Genomic DNA, 17420 nt, shown 5'->3' on the forward strand with positions numbered 1-17420 from the left:
CCCACCACCCACACAACCAACCCCCCCCAAATTAAATCCTATCTAAATAAACCTAAGCTCCCCATTGCCCTGAAAAGGGCATTTGGATGGGCATTGCCCTTAAAAGGGCATTTAACTCTTTTTCTGTGCCCAAACCCTAATCTAAAAATAAAACCCACCCAATAAACCCTTAAAAAAACTAACACTAACCCCCGAAGATCCACTTACAGTTTTTGAAGACCGAACATCCATCCTCAACAAAGCCGGGAGAAGTCTTCATCCAAACGGCAATAAGTCGTCCTCCAGGCGGGCAGATGTCTTCATCCAGACGGCATCTTCTATCTTCATCATTCCGACACGGAATTAAAGGGTAAAAAAATAAAAATAAAAATAGAATGCAAGCTCATTGGATCAGCATTGGATCAGCCAATAGGATTGAAGCTCAATCCTATTGGCTGATTGCATCAGCCAATAGGATTTTTTACCCTTTAATTCCGATTGGCTCTATCAGCCAATCGGAATTCAAGGGACGCCCTCTTGGATGACGTCATTTAAAGGAACCTTCATTCTTCAAGAGGAATCGAAAGAAGAGGATGCTCCGCGCCGGATATCTTGAAGATGGAGCCGCTCCACGTCGGAAGGATGAAGATAGAAGATGCCGTCTGGATGAAGACTTCTGCCCGCCTGGAGGACGACTTCTTGCCGCTTGGATGAAGACTTCTCCTGGCTTTATTGAGGACTTCTTGCTGCTTGGATGAAGACTTTTCGGCTTTGTTGAGGATGGATGTCCGGTCTTCAAAAACTGTAAGTGGATCTTCGGGGTTAGTGTTAGGTTTTTTTAAGGGTTTATTGGGTGGGTTTTATTTTTAGATTAGGGTTTGGGCACAGAAAAAGAGCTAAATGCCATTTTAAGGGCAATGCCCATCCAAATGCCCTTTTCAGGGCAATGGGGAGCTTAGGTTTATTTAGATAGGATTTTATTTGGGGGGTTTGGTTGTGTGGGTGGTGGGTTTTACTGTTGGGGGGTTGTTTGTATTTTTTTTTACAGGTAAAAGAGCCGATTTCTTTGGGGCAATGCCCCGCAAAAGGCCCTTTTAAGGGCTATTGGCCGTTTAGTGTAGGCTATGGTTTTTTTATGTTGGGGGGGCTTTTTTATTTTGATAGGGCTATTGGATTAGGTGTAATTAGTTTAAATATTTGATCATTTCTTTTTTATTTTGTGTAATTTAGTGTTGTTTTTTTTTGTAATTTAGTTAATTGTATTTAATTAATGTAATTTATTTAATAAACTTAGCTGTGAAATAAAAATAAAACCAAAGGCCTAGATTTGGAGTTTGGCGGTAGCCGTGAAAACCAGCGTTAGAGGCTCCTAACGCTCGTTTTAGGCTAACTCCGGTATTTGGAGTCACTCAAAATAGGGTCTAACGCTCACTTTTCAGCCGCGACTTTTCCATACCGCAGATCCCCTTACATCAATTGCGTATCCTATCTTTTCAATGGGATCTTTCTAATTCCGGTATTTAGAGTCGTGTCTGAAGTGAGCGTTAGACATCTAACGACAAAACTACAGCCGCAGGAAAAAAGTCAGTAGTTAAGAGCTTTCTGGGCTAACGCCGGTTTATAAAGCTCTTAACTACTGTGCTCTAAAGTACACTAACACCCATAAACTACCTATGTACCCCTAAACCGAGGTCCCCCCACATCGCTGCCACTCGATTAAATTTTTTTAACCCCTAATCTGCCGACCGCCACCTACGTTATACTTATGTACCCCTAATCTGCTGCCCCCAACACCGCCGACCCCTGTATTATATTTATTAACCCCTAACCTGCCCCCCACAACGTCGCAGCCAGCTACCTACAATAATTAACCCCTAATCTGCCGACCGCAAAGCACCACCACCTACGTTATCCTTATGTACCCCTAATCTGCTGCCCCTAACACCGCCGACCCCTATATTATATTTATTAACCCCTAATCTGCCCCCCTCAACGTCGCCTCCACCTGCCTACACTTATTAACCCCTAATCTGCCGACCGGACCTCAGCGCTACTATAATAAAGTTATTAACCCCTAATCCGCCTCACTAACCCTATAATAAATAGTATTAACCCCTAATCTGCCCTCCCTAACATCGCCGACACCTAACTTCAATTATTAACCCCTAATCTGCCGACTGGAGCTCACCGCTATTCTAATAAATGTATTAACCCCTAAAGCTAAGTCTAACCCTAACACTAACACCCCCCTAAGTTAAATATAATTTACATCTAACGAAATTAATTATCTCTTATTAAATAAATTATTCCTATTTAAAGCTAAATACTTACCTGTAAAAATAAACCTAATATAGCTACAATATAAATTATAATTATATTATAGCTATTTTAGGATTAATATTTATTTTACAGGCAACTTTGTAATTATTTTAACCAGGTACAATAGCTATTAAATAGTTAAGAACTATTTAATAGCTACCTAGTTAAAATAATTACAAAATTACCTGTAAAATAAATCCTAACCTAAGTTACAATTAAACCTAACACTATACTATCATTAAATTAATTAAATAAAATACCTACAATTACCTACAATTAAACCTAACACTACACTATCAATAAATAAATTAAATACAATTCCTACAAATAACTACAATGAAATAAACTAACTAAAGTACAAAAAATAAAAAAGAACTAAGTTACAAAAAATAAAAAAATATTTACAAACATAAGAAAAATATTACAACAATTTTAAACTAATTACACCTACTCTAAGCCCCCTAATAAAATAACAAAGACCCCCAAAATAAAAAATGCCCTACCCTATTCTAAATTACTAAAGTTCAAAGCTCTTTTACCTTACCAGCCCTGAACAGGGCCCTTTGCGGGGCATGCCCCAAGAAGTTCAGCTCTTTTGCCTGTAAAAAAAAAAACATACAATACCCCCCCCCCCAACATTACAACCCACCACCCACATACCCCTAATCTAACCCAAACCCCCCTTAAATAAACCTAACACTAAGCCCCTGAAGATCTTCCTACCTTATCTTCACCATACCAGGTTCACCGATCCGTCCTGAAGAGCTCCTCCGATGTCCTGATCCAAGCCCAAGCTCCGGCTGAAGTCTTCATCCAAGCGGGAGCTGAAGAGGTCCATTAACTTAGGGGGGTGTTAGTGTTAGGGTTAGACTTAGCTTTAGGGGTTAATACATTTATTAGAATAGCGGTGAGCTCCAGTCGGCAGATTAGGGGTTAATAATTGAAGTTAGGTGTCGGCGATGTTAGGGAGGGCAGATTAGGGGTTAATACTATTTATTATAGGGTTAGTGAGGCGGATTAGGGGTTAATAACTTTATTATAGTAGCGCTCAGGTCCGGTCGGCAGATTAGGGGTTAATAAGTGTAGGCAGGTGGAGGCGACGTTGTGGGGGGCAGATTAGGGGTTAATAAATATAATATAGGGGTCGGCGATGTTAGGGCAGCAGATTAGGGGTACATAGGGATAATGTAAGTAGCGGCGGTTTACGGAGCGGCAGATTAGGGGTTAATAATAATATGCAGGGGTCAGCGATAGCGGGGGCGGCAGATTAGGGGTTAATAAGTCTAAGGTTAGGGATGTTTAGACTCGGGGTACATGTTAGAATGTTAGGTGCAGACGTAGGAAGTGTTTCCGCATAGCAAACAATGGGGCTGCGTTAGGAGCTGAACGCGGCTTTTTTGCAGGTGTTAGGGGTTTTTTCAGCTCAAACAGCCCCATTGTTTTCTATGGGAGAATCGTGCACGAGCACGTTTTTGAGGCTGGCCGCTTGCGTAAGTAACTCTGGTATCGAGAGTTGAAGCTGCGTTAAATATGCTCTACGCTCCTTTTTTGGAGCCTAACGCAGCCTTTATGTGGACTTTCAATACCAGAGTTATTTTTATGGTGCGGCCAGAAAAAAGCCGGCGTTAGCTACGCGGGTCTTTACCGACAAAACTCCAAATCTAGGCCAAAGATAGCTACAATGTAACTATTAGTTATATTGTAGCTAGCTTAGGGTTTATTTTATAGGTAAGTATTTCGTTTTAAATAGGAATTATTTAGTTAATGATAGTAATTTTTATTTAGATTTATTTTAATTATATTAAAGTTAGGGGTGTTAGGGTTAGGGTTGGACTTAGGTTTCGGGGTTAATATATTTATTTAGTGTTAGTGATGTGGGAGGCCAGAGGATTAGGGGTTAATAACTTTAGTATAGTGGCGGTGGCAACCTTGGGGGCGGCAGATTAGGGGTTAATACATTTATGTAGGTAGCAGCGACGTTGGGGCGGCAGATTAGGGGTTATTAAATTTATGTAGGTTGCGGCGACATTGGGGGCGGCAGATTAGGGGTTAATAAGTGTTGGTAGGTGGCAGCGATGTTGGGGACATCAGATTAGGGGTTAATAAGTGTAATGTAGGTGTCGGCGATGTCAGGGGCAGCAGATTAGGGGTGTTTAGACTCGGGGTTTATGTTAGGGTGTTAGGTGTAAACATAAATTTTCTTTCCCCATAGGAATCAATGGGGCTGCGTTACGGAGCTTTACGCTCCTTTATTGCAGGTGTTAGGCTTTTCTTTAGTCGGCTCTCCCCATTGATGTCTATGGGGAAATCGTGCACGAGCACGTAAAACCAGCTCAAAGCAGCGCTGGTATTTGTGTGCGGTATGGAGCTCAACGCTGCCATATTGCCCACAAACGCTGTTTTTTTGCAAACCTGTAATAGCAGCGCTATTAAAGGTGAGCAGTGGAAATAACCTGCAAGTTATTACCGAGCCGCTCATAACGCAAAACTCGTAAACTGGCCGATTGTTCATTTTGGAACTACCTGACTTTAAATCTAAATAAAAATAATATAATTTTAAAAAAAACATGGAAACAATGAGTTATTAGTCTCCTTAAAGTACTATCAGAGAGCTGACATATGGGTTGCTTTTCTCATACATTTCTTCATGTTTCTTTGATATAACTGACTATAGATCTTGGTAATTATCATAAGGAGCTATGCATATTCACCCTAAAGTGGTGTATTAATGTTACTTATCACTTATCTCATGGTTGTTGTATTTGCCTAAGTCTGTCCAATTGGATATTTTATAGTGCTTATTGATTTAATTGTATTGATGCCTGTCACCTTCCTTCTTTTTTACTCTAACCTTTTTGCTGATTATATTAGTTTATTGCTATTGCTGTGCTGTCTGTGGCCGGAACGGTGCTGTGATAGCAGGTTTTTTGTGTGTGTGAGGTGACAGAAGGTTTAGGGTGGTTTATTCACATGTCTAAAATATGAGGGTGTATGTTATATTATTCTTAACCCCTTAAGGACCAGGCATTTCAGACTAAAACTTCCTCAAAAGACCAGAGCATTTTTGCTATCACTTCGTTTAAACAGAAAAAGAGCCTTTTTTTTTTTTTTTTTTTTTTTTTTTTTTTTAATTATCTATCAAAACTATATATATATTTTTTAGTAGACAACCCAAGGTATTGATCTAGGCCCATTTTGGTATATTTCATGTTACGATTTTGCTGCAAAATGTGATCATATTAAAAAAATTGTTAACTTTTTCACAAACTTTGGGGTTCTTACTGAAATTATTTACATACTGCTTGTGCAATCATGACACAAATTATTGTAAAAGCTTCTCTGAGATCCCCTTTGTTCAGAAATAGTTGCATGCATGACTTTACCATTGCTTTTTGATAATTAGAATGCTACTAATTGCAGCTGCGCACCACATTTCTGAATTTCCTGGTAGTTAAGGGGTTAATCAGGTAGCTTCTAAGGTTAAGTTTAGATTTAGTGTAACGATTACTCTCCCACCTGATCTCTCTCACCCCTGATCCCCACCTAATCCCTCTCAAACAGCTCTCTTCTCTCCCTTACCCCCACTGGTCACTACCATCTTAGGTACTGGCAGACAGTCTGTCAGTGTGAAGTTTTTTATTATTTGCTACAGTGTAGAATTACCCTCTTACCTTCCCACCTCCCTGATCCCTCCCAAAAAGCTCTCTAACCCTCCCCCCTCTAACTAGTTTCTGCCATCTTAGGTACTGGCAGCTGTCTGCCAGTACCCAGTTTTCTATCCATGTATCTTTTTTTTTACATAAAAAATCTAAACACATTTTTCTATAGTATAGCTGCCCCCCCCTTCATTTACCCCACCTCCCCCCTCCAAGCGATCATTTTCCATACCCTTTATTCCCCCTCTCCACTCTAACTCTCCAACACCACCAACGATCGGCACCACCGCTACCCAATGCAGAGAGGGACACAGAGCGTCTCTCTCTGCATTGGGCACTCTGCATGTCTATTTCTGCACTGCCCCACTCATGGGGCATGCAGAAATAGCATGATCTTGCCACTGTTAGCAAGATCGGGTCAGAAAGAGGCCTAGGACAGCAGCGCTCTGGGTACGGCGCTGGTAGTTAAGGCGTTAAGAGTGTCCTGCCCCCTTATATACTGATTTAGCACTATACTTTTAATACAATTATTTTGCCCCGCCTGGATTCCTACCCATCAGATTTTAAGTGCAGATGCAATAATTTACAGCTTATAAAGCTTCAATGTGTTCTATTTACATTAGGTTGGCAGGCACTGTCAATAAATAAAGTGGCACAAGTTAATTATTCCTTCCTCCTGTCTTGAGACTGTTTCTGCACAAAGCCCAACCACAAGCCACCAAACACTCTGCCTCTGTACCTCCCCTTCTTTGTGTGCTGTACACACTCGCAGTAACTGAGATCTGAGGGGGCTGGTCTTGTGAGGGAGAGGTTGGCTAGTGCTGCAAGGGAGCTGCAGTCAGGCTAGTGTTACTGGGACTTCACCCTTGATCCACCCTTCCCCCACAGAGGCTGTTAGAAACTTACTGCAGGTCAAGTAGAGGATCTTCAGAAGTATGCAACATTTTAAATGGAAATAATATTTAATATATATAATATTTTTTTAGTGTGTCCTTAGTATCTATTTTAGTATTTTAATTTTTGAACATGGTGTGCATTTTTACTACTGATTTAACCTCCACAGAACTGCTAGGATCAACATAACACAACTTCCTCCTGCTTATTAGGGGCACTGGTGTGCAGCAAAAAAGTCCCTCCCTTTACTCTTTTACTTCAGGAGGTCTGTTTCCTTAGTCTAAACTGATATCCTTGTTTTGTTTGGCTGACAAAGGGGGAGAGATTCTAGTCAAGCAATAATTATGGGCCAGATTACAAGTGGAGCGCTAATTAAGCGTTAATTTTGCTAGACGTAAGCTCTTCAGGTTATGCTCGTATTACGAGTTTGAGTGCTAACCCGATGAGCGCAAAAAAGCCGAAGTTAGAATATTGCATGCGCATTCACGTATTCCCCTATAGAAGTAAAAAAAGTGGAAAAAAACACCCCACTCTCACACAAACCTGATCGCATATTCTCATGTGCGCTAACCCGACATGAAAATATGAATATTTCACATTCCAGTGTTCTTCACATACAGGAATATATTATATTTATTCATAAATAAGTACTTCTATATACATATGATGGGTTTTTTTGGTACAATATATATTTATATCTACATCTATACATGATTATATATAGGTATAGATATATACAGATATTTATAGGAATATATATTTAGTAATACTTAGAACATATTCTGCTATGTGCAGAATATTGGAATGTTAAATATTTACAGTAAATACATAGTTAAAACCTTTATTAAAAATGAATATGTGCGCTGGTATTACAAGTTCAGTTTATATATTTATGTGAACTAGGTATTAAATAGATATATAGTGCTCTGACATATGTCTAAAGAAAAGTTGTATTTTAAATCTATTTACAACTACTGCTCTGGAGGTTGGAAGGTGTTGAGTATAGTTTGACCGGCCAATGAATAAAAAGTGACCCTCCACAGAAAATGAGGAAGATTGATGTGCTTTATTCTCTTCTAAAGCACATATTATCTTGTAATAGCATTTATAAATACTCCAAGATTACATCAAAGCAGTGTATACCATGTCCATCACCTTATCTCTTTAAATCATGGTTTTAGTGAGTTTGCATTTTGAGATCCCCAATGGGCTTACAATTATTATTATTATCATTTATAAAGCGCTAACATATTATGCAGCGCTGTAACATTAAGTATACAGTTATGGGGTACAATAAATAGAAGACACATACATAAATCGTACACATACAGTTTTGAAGTACAACAATCAGAAGACATAAATCGTAAGGGTAGAGGGCCCTGCCCGTGAGTTACTGTAAGCTGTAAATCACCTTTACATAAAATGATAGCAAGTATTGATAGTGGAGTACACCTAGCACCTACTAAATAAGACCTCTGGCTTTGATAATTTGACACCTAGTTGTCAAAAATGGAAAGATGAAACTAATAAGGTATACCAAAGCGCCAACTATACGAAGGCTGGGTCTGGACCTAATGCAATATTGTCAAACGATTACAATAAACAATTTATTGAGTACACAAATAAGTTAAAAACATGGATCCATGTATAAACAATCAAATTTATACAACAATAATAGCTAAATGAATAGTTAAAACAAATAGTTATGTAACGGATATAGCATTTAAAATTGTGCAAACATTGCTCTTAAAAATATTCATAAAAAATTCCAAATTCAGTATAAGGCTCACAACAGAAATTCAACTTTGTGTTTACCATATACACATACACAAATTTGTACAGCAATAATAGCTAAATGAATAGTTAAAACAAATAGTTAAATAGCAGATATGGCATTTAAAATTGTGCAAACAATGCTCTTAAAAAATATTCCTAAAAAATTCCAAATTAAGTATAGGGCTCACAACAGAAATTCAACTTTGTGTTTACTACATACACATAATAGGTGAAATATATTAGTCAGTTATATAATATTATCTAACCAATAATGTTCTCGATTCTATGCAATACTAAATATTGCCAATAGTGACTAATGTGTAAGGCTCTGAGTAAGACCTTTAACTGTGTGTTTACCACATACGCATTGTCAAGTAAAAAATATTGTGACAGCAATAAGCCAATGTAAAGAATGTGTATCAAAAAAGTTGGGTGCAAAAATTAGTGTACAAAAGATATTAATGGTCGAAAAATAGAGTCTTGATAAAGGTCTCTTTGTGACCGAAACGCGTCGACTGGTAAGCACAATTTCATTTTCTATTGATCTAAAAACAATCTACACCATCATATCTTTCTTTTACAGAAGGATCATCCAGGGATTATAACAAAATATTTGCCAAGAAGATAGAATTTTGGGTTGGAAAACGGCTAGCAAGTACTGACACTGCTATTCAGTATAAAACACTTGGAAAATCACCATAACTATTGCTGTTAGGATTCACAACACTTTAAGGATTATTGTTTTTTCTTAAAGAGACACACTACTTATTATAATTTATTGTTGGATTATTTTTTCTATTAAGTTTTCACTGTTGGACTATTTTTTGGACTATTATTTACATTTATATAAGTTACTATTGGAACACACCACAATGTTTTTGTAAATTTTTGGTTTTTCATTTTTCACAATCTTTGTTCTTAATTCATGTTTTTTGAAGATCAACCTATTTTTTTTATTTTTATTTTTTTTAATTTTTTTTTATATATATAACAAAATATTTGCCAAGAAGATAGAATTTTGGGTTGGAAAACGGCTAGCAAGTACTGACACTGCTATTCAGTATAAAACACTTGGAAAATCACCATAACTATTGCTGTTAGGATTCACAACACTTTAAGGATTATTGTTTTTTCTTAAAGAGACACACTACTTATTATAATTTATTGTTGGATTATTTTTTCTATTAAGTTTTCACTGTTGGACTATTTTTTGGACTATTATTTACATTTATATAAGTTACTATTGGAACACACCACAATGTTTTTGTAAATTTTTGGTTTTTCATTTTTCACAATCTTTGTTCTTAATTCACGTTTTTTGAAGAGCAACCTATTTTTCGACCATTAATATCTTTTGTACACTAATTTTTGCACACAACTTTTTTGATACACATTCTTTACATTGGCTTATTGCTGTCACAATATTTTTTACTTGACAATGCGTATGTGGTAAACACACAGTTAAAGGTCTTACTCAGAGCCTTACACATTAGTCACTATTGGCAATATTTAGTATTGCATAGAATCGAGAACATTATTGGTTAGATAATATTATATAACTGACTAACATATTTCACCTATTATGTGTATGTGGTAAACACAAAGTTGAATTTCTGTTGTGAGCCCTAAACTGGAATTTTTTAGGAATATTTTTTAAGAGCATTGTTTGCACAATTTTAAATGCCATATCTGCTATTTAACTATTTGTTTTAACTATTTATTTAGCTATTATTGCTGTACAAATTTGTGTATGTGTATATGGTAAACACAAAGTTGAATTTCTGTTGTGAGCCTTATACTGAATTTGGAATTTTTTATGAATATTTTTAAGAGCAATGTTTGCACAATTTTAAATGCTATATCCGTTACATAACTATTTGTTTTAACTATTCATTTAGCTATTATTGTTGTATAAATTTGATTGTTTATACATGGATCCATGTTTTTAACTTATTTGTGTACTCAATAAATTGTTTATTGTAATCGTTTGACAATATTGCATTAGGTCCAGACCCAGCCTTCGTATAGTTGGCGCTTTGGTATACCTTATTAATAAAATGATAGCAAGGACAGGTGTACTCGTGAGCTTACATTCTAATGTAACACATAAATATGGAAAACAACAAAAACAAGTTTTTCTTTATAATTTTTAGTCATAAGTAATACCTTAGCCTGTGCTTTGGTTCTGTGGTTAATTATCTTTTTATTTTTGTTTGCCCCCCCTTGAAACATTTCTGTAGAAAGCCCATGTGCTCATTCATATTTTTATTGTTATTGTTAGTTGTGGGTAAACAGTTTTTATAGTTTATTAATCTTATTGTGGCCTACTATGCTTTTATATATAGGTCTCCAATCTTCATATTGTTATACACTTTTAGGGTCATTGAGCAGACCTGTGACTTGCTAAAATACCATTGTTAATGATATTTTTCACTGTTGATTCATTTACTGACTATATCATTTTAGCGATATATATTATGGGTCCACAACTGGCTTCTTGTTTTGTTTTGCTTATATATCCACTTTTATTTGTCATTATGTTTAGTCAGTTACCCAAATACATAGGTCCATGAGTGGCCCCTGTTTTCCAGAAGAGAAAATTAATTATTGATATCAAGATATGTTAGTGTATGCATTGCTTGTATTCTTTATTTAATCACCTCGATAAAAAGTATAAATCTCTGTATTAAAAAACTAACGGCTACATTACGAGTCTTGCGTTAGGCTTAAAAAGCAGCATTGGCCGGTCCCAACGCTGCTTTTTAATGCCTGCTGGTATTACGAGTCTTGAAGGTACAGGTGTACCGCTCACTTTTTTGGCCAGACTCGGAAATACCGCAAATCCACTTACGTCAATTGCGTATCCTATATTTTCAATGGGACTTGCATAGCGCTGGTATTACGAGTCTGCCAAAAAGTGAGCGGTAGACACTCTCCTGTCAAGCCTGGTACTGCATTTAAAAGTCAGTAGTTAAGAGTTTTACACTACATTGCCGTAGCATAAAACTCTTAACTAAAGTGCTAAAAAGTACACTAACATCCATAAACTACCTATTAACCCCTAAACCGAGGCCCTCCCACATCGCAAACACTAAAATACATTTTTTAACCCCTAATCTGCCAAACTGGACATCGCCGCCACTATAATAAATATATTAACCCCTAAACCGCCACACTCCCGCATCGCAAGCACTATTTAAATATTATTAACCCCTAATCTGCCAGCCCTAACATCGACGCCACCTACCTACATTTATTAACCCCTAATCTGCTGCCCCCAACATCGCCGCCACTATAATAAAGTTATTAACCCCTAAACCCAAGTCTAACCCTAACCCCCCTAATTTAAATATAATTTAAACAAATCTAAATAAAATTACTACAATTAACTAAATAATTCCTATTTAAAACTAAATACTTACCTATAAAATAAACCCTAAGCTAGCTACAATATAACTAATAGTTACATTGTATCTAGCTTAGGGTTTATTTTTATTTTACAGGCAACTTTGTATTTATTTTAACTAGGTACAATAGTTGTTAAATAGTTATTAACTACTTAATAACTACCTAGTTTAAATAAAGACAAATTTACCTGTAAAATAAAACCTAACCTAAGTTACAATTACACCTAACACTACACTACAATTAAATTAATTACCTAAATTAAATACAATTAATTGCAATTAAATAAAATTATCTAAAGTACAAAAAAACAAAACACTAAATTACAGAAAATAATAAAGAAATAACAAGATTTTTAAACTAATTACACCTAATCTAATCCCCCTAACAAAATAAAAAAGCCCCCCCAAAATAAAAAAAAGCCCTACCCTACACTATATTACAAATAGCCCTTAAAAGGGCTTTTTACAGGGCATTGCCACAAAGTAATCAGCTCTTTTACCTGAAAAGAAATTTACAATTCCCCCCCCAACATTAAAACCCACCACCCACACAACCAACCCTACTCTAAAACCCACCCAATCCCCGCTTAAAAAAAACTAACACTAACCTCCTGAAGATCACCTTACCGGGAGACGTCTTCACGCAACCGGGCCGAAGTCCTCAACGAAGCCGGGAGAAGTCTTCATCCAAGCCGGACGAAGTGGTCCTCCAGACAGGCAGAAGTCTTCATCCAGACGGCATCTTCTATATTCATCCATCCGGCATGGAGCGGGTCCATCTTCAAGACATCCGACGCGGAGCATCCTCTTCTTCCGACGGCTAAACACAGAATGAAGGTTCCTTTAAATGATGTCATCCAAGATGGCGTCCCTTCAATTCCGAATGGCTGATAGAATTCTGATTGGAACAGCCAATAGAATGCCAGCATAATCCTATTGGCTGATTGCATCAGCCAATATGATTTTTTCTACCTTAATTCCGATTGGCTGATAGAATTCTATCAGCCAATCGGAATTGAAGGGACGCCATATTGGATGACATCATTTAAAGGAACCTTCATTCTGTGTTTAGCCGTCGGAAGAAGAGGATGCTCCAAGACTTCTGCCCGTCTGGAGGACCACTTCGACCGGCTTGGATGAAGACTTCTTCCGGCTTCGTTGAGGACTTCGGCCCGGTTGGGTGAAGACGTCTCCCGGTAAGGTGATCTTCAGGGGGATAGTGTTAGGTTTTTTTGAGGGGAGATTGGGTGGGTTTTAGAGTAGGGTTGGTTGTGTGGGTGGTGGGTTTTAATGTTGGGGGGGAATTGTAATTTTTTTAAGGTAAAAGAGCTGATTACTTTGGGGCAATGCCCCACAAAAGGCCCTTTTAAGGGCTATTTGTAATTTTGTGTAGGGCAGGGCTTTTTTTATTTTGGGTTTTTTTTTTTATTTTGTTAGGGGGATTAGATTAGGTGTAATTAGTTTAAAAATCTTATAATTTCTTTATTATTTTCTGTAATTTAGTGTTTGTTTGTTTCTTACTTTAGATAATTTTATTTAATTGTAATTAATTGTATTAATTTAGGTAATTACTTTAATTGTAGTGTAGTGTTAGGTGTAATTGTAACTTAAGCTAGGTTTTATTTTACAGGTAAATTTGTCTTTATTTTAACTAGGTAGTTATTAAATAGTTAATAACTATTTAATAACTTTTGTACCTAGTTAAAATAAATACAAAGTTGCCTGTAAAATAAAAATAAACCCTAATCTAGCTACAATGTAACTATTAGTTATATTGTAGCTAGCTTAGGGTTTATTTTATAGGTAAGTATTTAGTTTTAAATAGGAATTATTTAGTTAATTGTAGTAATTTTATTTAGATTTATTTAAATTATATTTAAGTTAGGGGGGTTAGGGTTAGATTTAGGGGTTAATAACTTTATTATAGTGGTGGCGACGTTGGGGGCGGCAGATTAGGGGTTAATAAATGTAGTTAGGTTGCAGCGACATTGGGGGCGGCAGATTAGGGGTTAATAAATATAATGTAGGTGTCAGCGATGTTGGGGGCAGCAGATTAGGGGTTCATAAGTATAATGTAGGTGGCAGCGGTGTCCAAAGCAGCAGATTAGGGGTTAATAATATAATGTAGGTGTCGGCGATGTTGGGTGCGGCAGATTAGGGGTTAATAAGTGTAAGATTAGGGGTGTTTAGACTCAGGGTTCATATTAGAGTGTTAGGTGTTGACATAAATGTATTTTCCCCATAGGAATCAATGGGGCTGCGTTAGGAGCTTTACGCTGCTTTTTTGCAGGTGTTAGGTTTTTTTTCAGCCGGCTCTCCCCCATTGATTCCTATGGGGAAATCGTGCATGAGCACGTTTAGCCAGCTCACCGCTAACGTAAGCAGCGCTGGTATTGAGGTGAGATGTGGAGCAAAATTTTGCTCTATGATCACTTTTTTGCGGTTAACGCCGGGTTTGTAAAAACCCGTAATACCAGCGCTGTATGTAAGTGAGCAGTGAGCATAAACTGCTCGTTAGCACCGCACAGCTTCTAACGCAAAACTAATAATCTAGGTGTTAATTTATTAAACACACTTTTTATTACATTTTTTACATTAGTGTGTTACAATATGATATGGGACTGTATGTAATACATGTATGTAATATGATGGGACTGTATATTCCTTTAACAGCAAATATTGTATAACCAATAAATTTGCATCAATTTAACTATAGGGTACAGATGATACATATCTCTTCGTTCAACAACATATGTGTCAGATTGTTTTTTATTTATAAACTTTACAACTGATAAACAGTAGTTATCTTTGTTAATATAGGTTTAACAACTGGAATATAATCTGTCCCCCGGATTGAAATAGTTACAGTATAATTTCTAATAAGACATGGGTTACCAAGCAATCAGAATATGATGCAGATGTTAGGAACAAACCAGCAGCTTTTAGGAGCAACTACTGATTATTTATTGCTCTCTCTCTCCCAACATTTGATATTATGACATACTATCTATTAAAACAAGAAGGAATATGAATATGTGGCAGTCATACATACAAACACACGTATATATATATATATATATATATATATATATATATATATATATATAGATAGATAGATAGATATACATATTTATACATAAATATACATAATTTATAAGTAAGAAAACAATTGACAAGCTAGACTAGATGTATCTTTATGATCAATAAGCATTTATATATGTGTTATAAAAATGACTGATGCTGTTGAAGTTGTTATGGTGATATCCTACCAGAATGTCCAATCAGGGTGTGGATAACTTCAATATCCTTAATGTTCCACACTATCATTGTTCCATCATCAGAACCCACCACAAGAAGGTTGAAATCAGCAGACAGTTCCATGTAAGTGACACCTACATGTGTAGAATTATAATGGGCACTCAGTCAAGGCAAAAGTAAAACTGCTTAGAAGAGCAATGGTAGCAATTCAAAGTTTCTCAAAGACTACTTAAACAACGAAAGGATCAAGACTAAAGAATTTTGTCGCACTTTACAAATACTGCATAATAATCGTATTACATACAGTACATTTTCATCTTAACTGAAACCTCGACTCTCCAACATTTAATGCCTCTCTTGCCCAGAGCTTGGGGCCTTAAAGTATAATTCTGCATTAAAATCAACATTTGACAAAGCTGCACCCTGCACTGGTGTACGCCTTGCATCATGCACTCAAAGACAACCATGGCAAACCAAACAAATCAGCTATCTTCAGCATTGTGCTGAACATCAGTGGAGAAAATCACACAACCGTACTAATTTCTTGCATTATAAATTAATCCTCAAATTAATCACCTCTTCTATTAGCCTGGCCAAACAAGCCTATTTCTCCTCACTCGTGTCTACTCATGCATCGAACCTCAGAAGGCTGACCCCCTCCTACATTTGCCTGCACCTCCACCCACTAACAAACTCACTGCTCAGATTATTTCTGATCATGTCAAAAATAAAATTTACACAATTAGAAGACATCTCTCCTTCATACCCCTCAAACCCAGCCCTCCTCCCCACCCCTTCTATTTACAAAACTCTCTGTTACTTTCCTCCTGTAACAGAGGAAGATGTCTTCATACTCCTATCTTCCGCTCATCTCACAACCTGTCCTCTTGACCCTGTTATTTCACAACTTATTCCTTCTTTCTCTGCTTCTCTAACCCCTGCCCTAACTCAACTCTTTAACCACTCTCTTGCCACAGGCAAATTTCCTGATACATTCAAGCATGTGTCAATCACACAAAACCTAAAAAAGCCCTCACTGAACTCCTCCACCCCTTCTGTTTATCGACTGGCCTCCTTATTTCCCTTTGCCTCCAAATTATTGGAACGACTATAATTGCTTAACTTAATTTCTTTTAACAAACTCCTTACTTGATCCCCTAAAATCTGTTTTTTTGTCCTAAACACTCAACAGAAACTGCTCTTACTAAAGTAACAAATGATCTGCTATCAGTTAAAGGAAAGGGACAGTACTCCTTACTAATTCTTCTAGATCTATCTGCTGCTTTCTCTTACAAATTCTACATTCTTTTGGCATCTGAGGCATGGCCCTCTCCTGGTTTACTTCCTATCTCTCAAACTGCTCGTTTACAGTTTCCTTTGTTTCCTTTAACAGCATATCTTCTGATCCTTTGCCTCTTTCAGTAGAAGTACCGCAAAGCTCTTTCTTGGGTCCCTTGCTTTTCTCTCTCTATACATCCTCCATTGGAAAACTTATATCCTCATTTGGCTTTCAGTACCACTTATATGCTGATGATAACCAAACCTATCTTCCCTCTTTTGATATCTATCCCTCTTTATGCAACCAGATTACCCTCTCTGCAATATCCTCTTGGATGTCCTTGCACTACCTCCAAATCAATCTGTCTATAACTAAGCTGCTTCTTATTCTCCCCCTCCTGACATTTTTCTTACAGTTGGAGACTTTCTCAACACCTCAACAAGGTCCGCTGTCTTGGGAGTCACACTTGACTCTGAACTCACATTCACCCCACATATACAAGAGCTCACCAAATCCTGCCGTGCACACCTGCTCAACATTTCTATAATCCAACCTTTACTGTTCAAAGAAACTACAAAAATACTAATTCATTCCCTCATTCTGTCACACATTGACTACTGGAATCTACTTCTAAGTGGCCTTCCCAAACACTGCCTCTCCCCCTGCTTCAGCTATATTCATCCACCTAATTTGCGATGTACATCAGCTGCTCCGCTCTGCCATTCTCTTCACTGGCTCCTCATTCACTCTACAATACAATTCAAAGTATTATCTCTAACTTATAAAGCACTCAACAGCCTCACTCCCAACTATATTTCCTCTCTCATCTCCAAATACTCACAAACCCATCCT

General features: G+C 37.1%; 1 protein-coding gene across 1 annotated transcript in view; it reads right to left on the reverse strand.

Moving 5' to 3' along the window:
- NWD1 (NACHT and WD repeat domain containing 1) overlaps window positions 1–17420 on the reverse strand; it is a 200260-nt gene that overhangs the window by 72478 nt on the left and 110362 nt on the right. The window contains exon 13 of the mRNA XM_053702893.1: window positions 15301–15423. Coding sequence (XP_053558868.1) covers window positions 15301–15423 — 123 coding nt within the window. The remainder of the gene's footprint in view (window positions 1–15300; window positions 15424–17420) is intronic.

Source organism: Bombina bombina, chromosome 2 (assembly GCF_027579735.1).
Source record: "Bombina bombina isolate aBomBom1 chromosome 2, aBomBom1.pri, whole genome shotgun sequence".
NCBI lineage: Eukaryota > Metazoa > Chordata > Amphibia > Anura > Bombinatoridae > Bombina > Bombina bombina.